Raw genomic sequence first — 15,008 nt, 5'->3', positions numbered from 1 at the left:
CCTCATTCAGAGCTACCGCCGGAATATCCCGCAAGCTTGACTTTACAAACTGTATTCTATCCCCTGTAGACTGCTGGTGTCCATTGCTAACTGTAACTGTTACTGAGATTCATGGTTCAGCTCTAGGTTCAGTTTCATAATCCCCGACCTGGCCATGACGTCACGGGACTTTCCAACTTTCCCACTGCAACAGGTAGGGTGACGTCATGCCACTTGCAATGTTGAAGGTCAGCGCCTCGCTCTCGAACTGGCCGTCTGGAAACCCCCACAATCCGGTACCGTGTACTGTACCGAATAGTTTTGGGAAAACGTCGCGTTTAGGTCCGCAATGATCGTGTAAGGCTGGCTTCGTATGGTGCTGGTTATTTGAATTTGTTGATGTTGCTGGGTGCTTGTGTATGATAATGGCGACAGGTGGACAGGAAGCCAATGAGGAGAGTTTTCAGGACATTGACCCGTACACGGAAGCTGTACAGGGGCGAAGGGAACAGCTTTTTGGACAAATCAAACCCAGTAATTTGGCACGGTACTTACTGGATACCTCAAAATATGAGGAGGAACAGCAATACATCCGTGAGCTGACCAAGGGGCCCATGGCTGATTCAAGCGTAGTTCAGCTTTTGCATTTGATTGTTAGCAGGGGGTTTCTAGATTTGATAATGTACCTGCAACAGGATGGTCTTCCCGATCAAGCTGCCCAGCTTCAAACTGACGTCGTCAGACGTCTGCAAGGTATCTAAATTCTTTGTTCCCTCCGTTTCACGGAGGGTTTGTCTTTACCGCTGTTATGTCAGAGGGACGTTTGTCAGCATGATAACTAGAGAACGCATTGATGGATATTTGTTATGTTGGTAGGTTTGGACATGACAAAGGAATGGTAACGTCAGGCGTTGCGGTACTGTAGCAGAACTTCCGGTTTGAGACTTTTTGTTCTGGACTTGCTTGGGTGATGATTTTTCAGTGGTAGGTTCCACTCCAAAGGGATGATTCAACTACATAGGCGCGGAAAAGTTACTGTAGAATTCCGGGAAGTTTTGCCAATCGGACGTATCATATACTGTTAAGCTAGCCCCTGAGATGTCTATAAAAAAAACACCCTCCAACCACCACACCCTCACCCATTTTACGGAGGTTGAGTTCTACGAACGCTTGTTCTATTATCAGAGTCCAGCGGCAGAAATGAAAAAATCAGGCTAATTGTGCAGATTTGTCTGTAGAATATAGAATCATATAGAATAGAGGTAACGTTAGTCATATAGCGTTGCCTGAGGTAGAGAGTATCATGAATCTGTCAGTCTGGTGATTTGTACATTCCCTCAAGTTGTTGTTGTTAGAGGTACGACAATAACCCTAACAGCATTAAGTCTACACTTGAATTGGATTAAAGGAACTATGTAAATTTAATCAATACACCACCAAAGAGCTCAAAAAGAGCCACAGACTGCACACTTTATCCGATGGTTAGTTTCGGATACGTCACCGAAACCACTGCCATTATGAGGTCAACGGGAAGGGGATTTTCCAGTCAATGCACAGACCAATAGCGAAGCTCCGTACCGAAACGTAAGCCTAAAATGTCCACAAGACGCTAATAAACGGAACGGGGATCCCCGGTTAAGTTTCTGTTGTTATGATGTTATAAATTCAAACCATTTCAGCAAAGTCTCACAACTTTCAAACCGCTGTTACTGGAAAACCAACAATTGTCTGTGACCCCTCTCATTTCAGCCCAAACCAAGGGAGGAGATATGCCGGACTACGAGGCGTACCGACACAGGGGTCAGTATGTTCGTGAAATGACTTTGTTTGCTGGTAAGGCTGGGTACCGGTACAGAAAATTCAGGTCCAGGTCCGGTTCAGGTCCAGAGGATTAGGTTCAGGTTTGGACCTGGACCTTGACCTGATTCAGTATTTGAGAACTTGTGAATGGACGCTAGTCAAAACAATGGTCCATTTCGCAACAAAGACATCTGTTTTGTGGAGTATTCGACTCCTACTGGCGTTTTAAAATCCTACAAGGCTAACTACTGTTTCTGTACTATTGTAGTATTGACTGTAAAACTTGGTAGAAATGACTATAGACTATACTCTACGTTGCTCTTGTTATTTTCCTCGACCGGTAAGCCTCGAAACGTGTGAGTGCTTGATTATATAATCTGTTCATTTTCCAATAGGTCCAACATCCGGTTCACCGAATTTTTTCAGGTCCGGTTTATCTGGGACAGGTGTGACAGCGTTCTTGCCCCCCCCGTGATCTCGCCCTCCCCGTTTAGTGATCTCGCCCCCTTACCTCGCCCCCTTTTAGCGATTTCGCCCCCCCCTCAAAAAAAACGGGTTTACATGATATTTTAGATGTTGATTGGTATAAATCACACAATGCAGTTTCAGAATGATATACGTACACGAGTTTGATACATAACTCCATCCATAGTATCAATATTAACGTAAGTACATGGCAATAAGATAGTTGAACTTGTTTCAGACAAGGAGGGTTGGGTCCCTTGTATTCCCTTTATTGCATGTACCTGAGTCTCGACATGAGATATATTTCATTGTATTCACCTGTCCTCTAGCAACCTATATATCTCCAATATGAAGTCTCTATATGAATTGACAACAAAAGAACTATGTCTTGTCTTTATTGATTATGCAAATAAGGTATTCATTAGAATAATGCACATTTTGGTGTATGCACCTGGCCAAGGGGTATCTTTACCTTCAATATGACTGTTTTTCTAGTATTTAGAAACTGGTACGTCATATGCACCTACCCTATGGATATCTTCACCTCCAATATGACTGTTTTTCTAGTATTTAGGAACTGGTGTTTTACCCGTGTTTCTTAAGACTGGTACTTTACCAGTTTTTTTTTAGCATTTAGCAACAGGTATATGAACGTGTGCGTAGATAGTGTTTATAATGAGAAACTATTATTCAATTGTGTTTTTCTTAGTGCTTTGGAAATGTTTTCTGCACAAGAAAGAAAATACTGTGACAAATTGAAAACATATAGCTGACGTATTCTGTACCATAGACGGTGTTGATTTATACGTTCCCAATAGCATTGTTTTCTATGCCACCTCTGCCATGTCAGCTGCAAAAAAATGTCCTTTCAATGTAGTGTTTGCACCGAACAAGGTATGACATCTTACGGTAATAAGGTGCCATATAGGTACCAGGTAACACACCAACTATGTTACTCACAGGTGCAGTATAGTACCAGGTAGCGCACCTAATATGTAGTAACCAGCTGCTCTTAAGACCACTCCGAGGAATACTAGTAATGTTCGGGGGGGGGGGGGGGGCGAAAACCCTAAAGGGGGGCGAAAACGCTAGGGATCTCGCCCCCCGGGGGGGCGAGATCGCTGGGGGGGCGAGATCGCTGTCACACCTGTCCAATAAGAAAAAACGGTTTTGTACCGGTACACCGTACCGGCACCTAGCCCTATTGGCTGGTAATGTTTCACGCACGAGGGAAATGGAATGACGAGCTTTTAATAGAAGTTTATTTGCAAGTTCGTGCTCGAGGGCTAATTGCAAGTACATGGTATAAACATAGTAGATACATCATACAAGTAACAATGGACAGTTATGAACAATATTCTACTCTAATACTAGTGTTGGCTATTTCTAAACAGGTTGGATTTGACTTCTTTTTTTGAAGCAGAGGGAGATGAAAAGCCCCACTTTTTTAATATTTGTGGGTTCTGCGATTTCAAGAGAATGGTGGTTTTCTGTTCGTCTGTTAATGTGGGGAAGTTGCGATAAGTCTTTGTGGCTTCTCTAAATAGAGTGATTCTTTCGGTTTGGTTGAATGGATATTTGGAAATAAAACGTGTTTCGTCTCCCACTGCTTTAGATGTACAGTATTTACAAATTCTTTCACACACTGGTGATCTCTTATATCTCCCTCTTTCCACTTCAAGAGGATGAGCGCTAATTCTGACTTTGCTTATAGCGGAGCGCAGGTCGAAATCAACTAGCTCTAAGTACTTTTCTCTAGCGTATACGATTTACAAGTTTTGTAGAACCTTGGCTTACCGGTATCTATACTTATATTATGTAGAAACGTCTGGATCTACATGTCGGTAATTCTGTTCCTTATCAGATTACATACATGGTTACAGAGTGAGTTGTCAGAGTACCAGAGATAAGAAGATCCACTATAATCAAGTATTTTTTAACACGCTGCAACAATGATCTTCTCCGGCCATTTACAGCGGAGTTGTGCTGTTCCAAGAGTGCGTTTACTTGTAATGGATGCTTAGTAAAATCCATTTGTGTTGAATATAACCAATATTTTACAAGTCGAACGGAAATATCTACGTCTAGTGGAGCATGATCTGCCTAATTCGGACCTACATGCTAAATTACTACTATTTCTAGAAACTCCAAGAATGTTTTTGCAGAATTGGTTCTGTGTAATGTCGATCGGACATCGATGTATCATTTAATTTCTCAGTACCCCAAATTTCACAACCATATAACAGAATGGGTTTAACACAGGAATCAAATATTCTCAGAAGGCTATCGGGTGAAACAGATGAACGAGTTAGACATTTGAAGCCGTGCGTGGCTTAATTTGCGCACTTTGTGCAGCTCCTTTGTGTGACAATTGTTTTTTGGCTAATGCAAAGGTACCGGATGATGTTATGGTTATACCTTGGCAGCAATGTGAAGGTACGATGTCTACTGTCTCTTGTCCGACGAAAAAAGTTTGTTTTGAAAATAGTCGACCAGATTTGTTGAATATGATAATTTTGGTTTTCTTTAGATTTACTTGGAGCTTCCATTTAGTGCAAAATAAGTTTAGTTTATCTAAAGCGCTTTGCAGTCCTTTTTCGGTCTCATATAGTGCGGCAAAGCAGTGGATTTACCGCATTCCTATTGAATAAAGTTGAGATAAGTTTACGTACAAAACAAACCGGAGCCTAACGTCTATTTGGAGAACAAGGATAATTCATAAATATCTAGCTTGGTGTCAGTTGATTGTGAAGGTGAGTGTGCCTGTGTGTGTGTGTTTGTGTGTGTGTGTTCGTGTGCGTGCGTGCGTGCGTGCGTGCGTGCGTGCGTGTGTGTGTGCATTTGTGTGTGTGTGTGTGTGTGTGTGTGTGTGACTGTGTGATTGAAGCTAATATGAGAGGCATGCTTTTCACAGATACGCACGCGCACATTCACATGTGTGCATTCACACTGTGACACACACACTGACCCGAAAACTTCACCCTGCTGAAGTACACAACGCTACATAACGCTACATAACATCACTATAAGTTTTGATATCGTTTTGCAGGTGTTCGTGAGTACTTCCATTTCATCAAGGAAGAGGTCAGCTCAGATTGGAAAGACCTGGCCTTCCAACTTAGATTTACCCGTGCAGACACTGATAACATTGCCAGTCGAAACCGAGATGACAAGTCTTGCTGTATGGACCTGTTAGAGGAATGGCTCAAGCGTAACGGAGACAGAGCTACCCTAGAGGTCCTGGTGGAGGCCCTGTCTAAGGCAGGGTTACAGAGTACTGTAGACGGGCTGAACAGCAGATATGGTACATGTCATAAGGATATTTTATTCTGTGTTTCATCATTGACTTAGTAAACATTGTGCAATTAGAGAGAGAAATAAACGAAACGGAGCATCATCAATGAGGCATGCCCATAATAGATCAGTGATAAGCATTAGCATCCTTTTACAAAGGTATGAGGTCGCGGAACTCTAGTTTTTCGTACAGATTTTGACATTTTCCCGCCCATTTGTGGACAGTAAACAGCTTGCCAACTTTCGAAGACTTCTTTCCGAGCACAATAGCTATCTACCACCCAAAAATCGTGACCATACAATGTCCAGCACACAATATATCAAAACCAGAGTTATGCTGCAGTACCTAGAGAAGCCACTAGGGACCCAAAATCCAACCATTTCCTAGTTTTTTTTTCACGCTCTACTAATACACCAAATTTGAAACCAATGCATACTGCCGTTTTTAGGCTAACTTGTTCATCAACAGACACACAGACTCTGCTTAAATATAACCACTATGACTGACATTTCACGGAGGCAATGAAAACGACCTAGCGCTATCTGTGATGATGCAGATTAAGCCCTACTTATCATAATTTATGTCAAGTGATATTTACCTTTGCCTAACTTCTAAACACGTATAAAATTTTCTGTCATTTACCACGATTATATTTTAGCAATTTCTCATCGATTGTGCTAAAATATCTCTTTTGTTTTTTAGGAGCATCCAGGGCTAGGTTGAGTGACAACAGCGCCTGTGCGCAAGACAATGAAGGTCCCATTGGAAGCAGTTCCGACGAGGAAAGTCTACAGGAAAACCTCAGACTACTGAGGATCAGCGACACAATCTTTGACGAGGAAGTAATCAATGATCCAGAAAAACTTGAGCGCATGCTGTTAGATTTCAAGATACACGTTGATGGGGCATTGCCCTACTTCAGATTGTCTTGCAAAGCAAAGTTGCGAGTCAGGAGAAGAACCAAACGCCATTTTAGGAGGACACACCGCGTGGTATTTAATCGATTTGAAAGAGAAACGGAAGGCTATGGCAAGATGGTTGAGTGTTTTCGAATGTACTGTGCAACCCTGAAGAAGATTGAAGACGGCTGTGTCCTCTGTACTCTTGAGTTTGATGACATACCGGCTTTGACGTCATTTCTGAGAGGCTACCGGGACGGAAAGTTGTCGAAAACGTTGACAAAAGAACTCATCACAGAGGAGATGAAACAGGCAGAAGGAGCAGACCTCTACGTCCATGTAACATTGATGGTTGGCAAAGGCACAACGGGGGCAGGTGTTGAAGGTAAGGAATTCGAAGTCAATGGTATTAGATTTATGACTAAGGCCACACCGACTTAATTTTATGAATGACATTCTCTGGACACCACAAAACTAATGCGCGCGGGCGAAAAAATAAAAATCCAGCAAAAAAAAATGCTGCTAAACCACAGAACCATAAAGCTGGCATTATGAATTGAACCACAGAACACGGTGTATCAAAAGAAACAGAAAGTCTTTATTTGCATGAGGCACATGTAGGTTGTATTGTCCATCTTTAAGTTAGCAGACTCAGCTGAAGTAATTGATATTTAATATATTGACAGGAACGATCAAAGAAGTATACTACTAGAAGGTATATGGTTCCAAGGACTGTGAATAATATATGACTGCGATAAGAAGAAGTTAAAGGGCAGTCTCAACATACATGGTTTGGCATTGCCGCAATCAAACTGACCTAAACTCCTCTCTCATTAATTTCTCTCATCGTTCTGGATACAACGTTTAACTCATCGTACAACTGTGCAAAAATAACATCCCCATTTTAATGGTGTGTTAGTCGTGTCATACTATACAAGCAGAGGTTAGGCTCTGGCTGTTTTGACCATTTTTTAGGCGTTTTATCGGGCCCTCTATTTTTTATTGTTCTCTTTTCGGCCGCGAGACATCAAGAATACAGTATGAAATAGAAAGTCCGATAAAAACGACTAAAAAGGTTTTAAAAAATAGCTGAACCCTAACCTCTGCTTGGATAGTACTCATATCATGGTCATATTGCCAGATTTCGAATTCGCGCCAAAGCAAGACGCATGTGCAGAAGCACCATTTACCACAAAATTAGCATGTTTTGGAGAGTTTTATGACAAACAGACATATGCTGGCCATTGGGTCGGCAATTACCGGGCTTGCGTGGAGCCTTGGAGGAGGTGATTTTTTTTTAAAACTAATTCGCGCGCGGATGTCATCCATAAAATTAAGTCAGTGTGACCTTACACAAAATTGCAGTGCTCAATGTTCTTTTTAGTGGAAAGATATGAGTCGGCTTTAACACGGTACAGATAGATATTTATTTGTGTCACATGCATCTATTCCATAGATTTCTTAAACCATATTACATAATTCATGCTATGTACGTGTGTTGATGCTAAATACGTATAATGTATGATTGTAGCTGGAGAAATAAAAAGGGAACCAATGATCCAGATAAATTACACCACCACCACCAACATCACGAATATCAGCGTCAATGAAAGCAAAAACGTCGTGGTTGGAGATCAGAACACCATGCAGGTATCACAGGGTGAGGTCCTCGACATGGATGGAGGCTACCCGGCAGGGGAAGAACACTACGCGACAGGGGGAGGCGACTACCCGGCAGAGAGTAGAGACAACACGCCAGAGGAGGAGGGGCCTGACAGAGGGCAACCGAGAAGCACCAGGGTCGATAATGACGACGATGACGTCATCATCCTGGAACAGTATGAAGACGAAGGTATGGTATTCTTTGATCAGATATTTTAATTGGTAGGTCGTCTTTGTTTTTCCCCAATATCTGTTTATTGTTTTATATTGGTGTTGTGTATACCATCATGAACACATACATTAATCATTCATTCGTGTATCCCTTTGATTCTTACAGACGAGGCGACTGCACCCAAACACATCGCAGGAGTACGTGGAGGATACTGGACAGAGCCAAAGCGTGTGGACAGCGGAGAAGACTGGGGGACCCGCCCCAAGGAGGTGTGCAGCGCCGATCACACACGGGAGAAAACACTTGCCGCAGAAAGCCTGAACAGTGAAACTGGGAGAGAACGTCTAGGAAAACAAGGTTAATTCAGCATATTAGAGCTTTGATGTAGGAAAAAAGGAAATGAAAGCTATCTTTTCACTTTGTTTTTGCCGAATTCAACGGCAATTGTTTCGTTTAAGAATCAATCAATCATTCAATGAAATGGTTTATTGATAAACACAAGAATGGTAATGCTAAATTGATTCCTGTTGCACATGAAAGAATATTAGCATTAAAACGCTTAATAAAACATTCATAATTAGATCATGATAATTAAGCAGACTGAAACACAATTACGTATGAATGCTAAAGTTGCAGGTTAGCATTGTTGTTACACAAGAACTCAACTAAATAATGGTTGCAAAGTGAACGGTAGAAGGAGAGTGTAAAGTGAAGCGTAATGTTTTTCAGGGACAGGACAGACAGACGACTGCACTGATCCAAAGGAACTGCGATCTCAGTCGCTCGACTCAGATGTGGTTACAGACTTTGTACCAAGGTAACTTTAACTTGATGTTTAATATCTTGAAAAACTAACGATATCTGACGAAGATGACACAAAAATTAAAACATTGAATCGTAAGCTGTTTCTCTCTGCATTGAATAACCAATCACTTGCTATAAGACATATGCATTGATCCTATCCAGGTAACATGAAACTTATCAGATATCACTCACCTTTCATTCACAGGGAAAACCCACACGAACAATTGGCTCTGCGTAACTACCAGAAAGAGTTGGCGGAACCAGGCATCCAAGGGAAGAACACTATCGTGTGCGCTCCAACTGGAAGTGGCAAGACTCATGTCGCTATGTACATCATCAAAGAGCACCTGGACACGCGCATCTTCATCAAGAGTGGCGACCATAAGGGAACCGTTGCCAAAGTCCTTGTCCTCACCCCAGAAGTCACCATCTTGGACCAGCACTACAGGACCTTCTGCAGGTTCTTGCCGCTCTACCGCACAGGCAAGCGCAGTGGGTCATACGTGACGAAGAGGCCATTTGAGGATATCGTGGAGTCCAATGACATCACCGTGGCAACTCCACAAATCCTGCTGAATGCGCTCCTTGAGAAGACTGTAAAGATCACCGACTTCTCCCTCATCGTGTTCGATGAGTGCCACCACACAAGGAAGGATGCCTCCTACAACAAGATCATGGCGGAGTATCTGAAGATCAAGCTAGCCGACCCCCTGCCGCAGGCAAACCTTCCACAGATAGTTGGCCTCTCCGCCAGTCCAGGCGCAGGAGGAAAACCAAATCTTCCGGCTGCTGAAAAGCATCTCTTAGACCTCATCGCCAGCTTGGACGCAGAGGTCTTCAAAACGGTGGAGTTTCCAGGCAACATCGCAGAGCTGGAGGATGAGGTGAACACGCCGAGCAAGCACGTACTCGTAACCGGCTCCCGGCCGATCGACCCCTTCAGGGAGACTGTGGAGGGGGTGATGACAGAGATAGAGGGCCTGCTGCCGCCGGATCTTCAACTGCAGTACAGCGGGCCGAAAGGAGTACAGGAGTATCAGTCGGCGGTAGACCTGGTGAACGGAAAGGCTACAAACGAAAGGAACACGGAGGTGATACATCAGTGTGACCATCTGTTAAATTACAACAAGGGTAAGTACAAATAGATTATAAGTAAGAAACATCTCTCCTGCAAACAGATTTGTCTTTGCCTTGTCCCTATGCATGCCTTAACTTCATGGTAACGTTGTAATCTTTAAACAAAGATGTTAAGCAAGTGCCACTGCCACTTAAGCATACTCCACAAAGCTGTAGAAATAAATGAAGATACCGTTCGCCTCCAATACATTTGTGTCCACTTGGCGTGTCAGGCGCAATTTCAGATTCACATTGCTTCTTTATTTCAGCCCTACAGATGAACAACACAGCGCGTATGAAGGATGCTATGGGTATCCTGACATACTTCTATGACAAGCTGAAACAAAGGCACAAGATCTCAGTTGTGGAAAGACAGTTGCTGGATCTCTTTGAAGGTTAGGAAACGCATTGAAAGTACTGTACTGGTAGTGCGAACATGAAAATGCAACATAAAGTTGGGGTAGAAGTGTATTCTCTCTGGAGTGAAAATTGCATTTGTGATCACTTCATTCCACTGTTTTTGTAAGTCATTTTCACTACACTGCTTGAGAATTTTATGTTACCTGGACTGTTGTCAGTATTTCACATTTTTCAAACAGCAAAAAGCAACCAACTTCGTGCCATCAGCCAGAGGGAGGATATGTACCCCAACCCAAAACTGGTGAATTTGGAGAAGGAAATTCTGAAGGCCAGACAAGAGTTTGAGGAAGACCTTAGAGGTATGTGGAACACCATCCATTGTAACATTACTTCACAAACGTATATGGTGCTGCAGGTCTTAATCTGATGAGGTGATTACAAACGCTATCATGTTTTAATTGATAAAACTACAATACTGTAAAAGCGCACTGATCTTTTTTTCCGAAAACTATACGTTTCTTTGTACCTCTTTAATCTCAAGCTCAACAGCAGACTGAAAACAATCTTATCATTCCCCTCATCAGGCATTCTCTTCGTGAAGACCCGTGCCCTGGCCCAAGCGATGCTCAGCTGGGTGCGGGAGACGCCTGCGCTCACCTTCCTGAACCCCGGGGTCCTGACGGGATCTGGAGGTGAAGACGTCGGCAGGCTGACACACGGACAACAAGTAGACGTCATCCAAAAGTTCAACGATGGGAACCACAAGCTGCTCATCGCCACTAGTATAGGTAAGATGAAAAGCCCTCTGCAAATTTTATCTTGAACGGCACTTGAATATCGGGCAAGATAAACTATTCTCTTTGTCAATCGAGTTTGCCGGTACTGTCATTCCTTCAAGAATTTCCTCGTAGTCGATCACAGTACTGATGATTTTGATTTTGAGATTGTTAACAGAATGTATGCATAATTGTTCGCGTTATTTTGCCCAATGTCTGCAGCTGAGGAAGGTCTGGACATCCGAGACTGCAACATGGTCATCAAGTACAACTACGCCACCAATGAGATCGCCATGGTCCAGGCACGTGGACGCGCACGCGCGGCAGAAGGGAGGGAGTTGGTGATTGCTGACGTGCATATTGCTGAGAAAGACAGGTAAAATGGGCACGCGCATCAAAATGCATAACATGCTATGTGGTTTCAAGTGGGTTACTAGCACTGTATACATTCCAGCAGCACTCGCAACAATCTTGAAATATTCAGACGCACTCGTCAAAACGACTCACATATCAACATCAGAGAAATCAGAGGTCGTCTAGAATTATTCGTGTATTTATATAACATTCTACCTTATTAAGGTTGTTGTTTTATTTTACAGTATGTACATAACAAAGTTTCATGTCAGTACCATACGATAATCTGGTAAAATCGTTATTTAGGGTGAACGCCCTGACGGTGGAAGTGTCCGAGAAGGCCATCAAGAACGTTCAAAGCCAACTGCACAACAGCGACTTCCAGCAGAAAGTCAGGCAACTGCAGCTAAATATGATTAAAGAAAGGGAGGAAAGGGAAAAGCAACAGGAAATTAAAAAGGGGTTGTATAGAGCTTCTGAAGTGAAGCTTTGCTGCAAGGGGTGCCTTGAGATGGTCTGTTATGGCAGCGAGTTGAAGTTGGATCGTAACAATCACATCTATCCCTCCCAGAAATGGGATAAAGTAGAGTTCAGACAGCACGATAAGAAAGAGAAGCAAGATCAAGGGATTAGAAAAATCCACTGCAAGAAATGTGGTTCCGACTGGGGCAACACCTACAAGGGCTATCCCTGCCTGAAAATCGTTAGTTTTAACGTATTCCTGCCGGACGGCACAATGGTGAATAAGATTAAGAAGAAGCTTAAGTGGAAAGATGTGCCGTTTGAACTGGAGAGTATGTCAGTCTGAACCTATCATTTCAATGCCAAGGGGAACATCAATGGCACTGTTTGTTTTTATGGCACTGTTCCCTTAGTAAACCAAATTTATTTCATTGGATGCATTGGTCCTTTCATGGATATGGCATATGCTTCAATCGGTCAATGTAACATTAATGTACTTTTCTCCAGCGATATGTTTGTAGTGTTTACAGTGTCATCAACTTTTTTTCTGATATTTTGATTACCTATCACACAACTGGTTCTTACTCGACACGCACTAAATTTCGCTCGTTTATAAAGTTTTATGATGAATTTCCGTAAGGGGTACATTTCTACCCCAGTCCCCCCAGTAGGAAGTCAACTAATCTTTCATTTACCTACTGTTACTAGCCTCACTACTGTTGTAGCGTAACGTCTTATCTTTAGCAACATTAAGATTATTCATGTCTTTAATTTTGTATAGTTTGTGACAGATAAAAACTATGACAGATACCATTGCGTGCCTTTGCTTTGTCCCGATATGATAGATGTTGCTGCAGTATTTACGTTCCCTTGTTAGCACGCACGGCGCGGCATTCCTAAGTATGTGCCGTTCGCCAAAACCAAGGTGTACAAATTGATCAGAGTAGTGACGTATACGGATGAGGGTTACGAACTGTCAGATATTGATTCAATTTTATGATTCATTTTAATGGATCCATGGAGTATTTAATGACAATATTTTGCAGCTATATTTTAAACGAAAAGATATTATACAAAAGCAAGGTAGTGTGTACGAAAGGATGAATATGCAAGTGAGATAATTCACCTAGTCTAGACAGGGATGATACATATTTCATAAAACTGTTAAATGTACATGAAGTTAGATTACTCCTCCAGTAGAATAGCCAAAATGCGTCTCTCTTCTGTATATTTTGGTGAATTAGATGCTGCATGTACAATTCTGACAATAAAAGTCTATTAATTGGTCTTACTAGTGACTCTGCTTTCCTCTTGTACGTGTGTGGTTGTGAACACGTCGATCGTGGAAACATCAAAATCCTTTCTGGACCCAACTAACGCCCAACAAGGCTGATTCACCTGATTGTCGGTACGTCTCTTTATAAATGGACTGTGATCCAGTTTTGCCTCTGTTCCTCGATTTTCTCCCCTCCCTGTCCATGCCGAGACGCGGTAACGTTTCTTGGCTACCGTTGTTTTTCACACTATGTGTCCGCAGAGGCAGAAGTGTTGGCAGTACTGTTTCACCTGTGACCTCGCCTATTTTTGAATGGATGCTGTATGAAGTGGAAGACGTCTGGGTGGAAGGTATGCCTTTGCCTTTGGATCCTAACAGTTGGAATGATATTTCATAAAATCAGTTTTGCATATATTTTATAGACCAGTATAGTAACAACGGCTTTATTGAAAATGTTTACATATTTAGTCTTCAGTAACTCATTAAAAGGTTTTGGTAACTAAAACTCTTTGTGCACCAGTGTGCTCTCAAAGCAACATCTAATCCGATCAAGCTAAGTTCCACAAAAAAGTTTTGAAACTGTTTCTTTTACCTTTTGTTGGTAAATCTGAGGAAGGTGGTTGCCTGCTGCTGCATTTCAAGTCGTCAAGAGAAGAGGGAAATATGATAACGGACGTGGCCGAAACAAATTTCGGCAAAGTTCGGTAAGCTTCGTTCCAATCCTTCAATGGTGACCTACTGTTTTCCTTCTTTGCCCTGTATTCTCTGATGTAATTCGTCGTCTCCTCGTGAAACCGGAAGGGCAGGTGATTTTGCCTGCCGTCTGTGACTTTTCCGACATCTTTCTCTCGTCCACCGTGACTGAAGCAGTTTGTTGTTCCCGAATCAAAACCATTCCTGTCCGCACACGGCGTTGCCGCCCAACCCGCCAGACGTGACAGCGTTTCAGAACGACAGCAAAAACATTCACTTTGCTCGCTGGTACTGTTTCCCACGTCCAGACCGTCCATGTAGGTGGCTCGTGCGTGATGGTGGGTCTTATCCATGGAAGAGATAACCGATGATGTACCGGCTTCAGATTTTTGCAGAAAAAAATGCCTGCTTAGTCTTAAGCGGCAATCAATCGCTCGCGTGTTCTGCACTGAAACAGTAACTTAAGGGTCGTCTATATATAGTGGAGGTAGACCTGGAAAATCTTTCACCATGGTGAGTCGGAACACCGCGATCAGAATGTTCGCATGGCTGCACTTTGCAGCGCAACAGGTGGCCTGTTCCTGTGCTAGACCCGGCGGTGTTTCTGGCTGCATTACACTGGGCAGTATTGCCGTGACGGCTGGGATTCTGGTCTCCCGGGCAACAGAGACCTAGCGACGACGGACGGAAACCTTTCATGGAAGGATGGTAGTTAGACTGTAGTCGTCCACTCACAGGTCTGAGAATGTCTCGCGCATATTGCGTTCACCTGGCAAAAACTGATTTACCTGGTTGTCTGTGAACTCAGTGTACCCAAATCCAAATATGTGCTGGCAATATGTGGGATCACTCTCTAAAAGTGTGGATGCCTGGGTGTTGAAAATTTGGAAGTATG

At 42.9% G+C, this 15,008-nt stretch overlaps 1 protein-coding gene across 1 annotated transcript; it reads left to right on the top strand.

The window, feature by feature from the left end:
* The first annotated feature begins 258 nt into the window (after positions 1-258).
* LOC118423656 (interferon-induced helicase C domain-containing protein 1-like) lies at positions 259-13,435 on the top strand. The gene is made up of 13 exons (XM_035831894.1): positions 259-732; positions 1,729-1,779; positions 5,294-5,548; positions 6,242-6,823; positions 7,970-8,290; positions 8,438-8,629; positions 9,002-9,089; positions 9,282-10,207; positions 10,462-10,587; positions 10,792-10,911; positions 11,137-11,340; positions 11,551-11,704; positions 11,989-13,435. Exons 1-13 carry the CDS (start codon positions 399-401, stop codon positions 12,488-12,490), a joined length of 3,855 nt encoding a protein of 1,284 aa, XP_035687787.1. The 5' UTR covers positions 259-398; the 3' UTR covers positions 12,491-13,435.
* The last annotated feature ends 1,573 nt before the right edge of the window (positions 13,436-15,008 follow it).

This window comes from Branchiostoma floridae, chromosome 1, assembly GCF_000003815.2.
Source record: "Branchiostoma floridae strain S238N-H82 chromosome 1, Bfl_VNyyK, whole genome shotgun sequence".
NCBI classification, from domain to species: Eukaryota; Metazoa; Chordata; class Leptocardii; order Amphioxiformes; family Branchiostomatidae; genus Branchiostoma; species Branchiostoma floridae.
The sequence above is the reverse complement of the archived record's forward strand: the minus strand, read 5'-3'. Positions and strand labels throughout refer to the sequence as shown.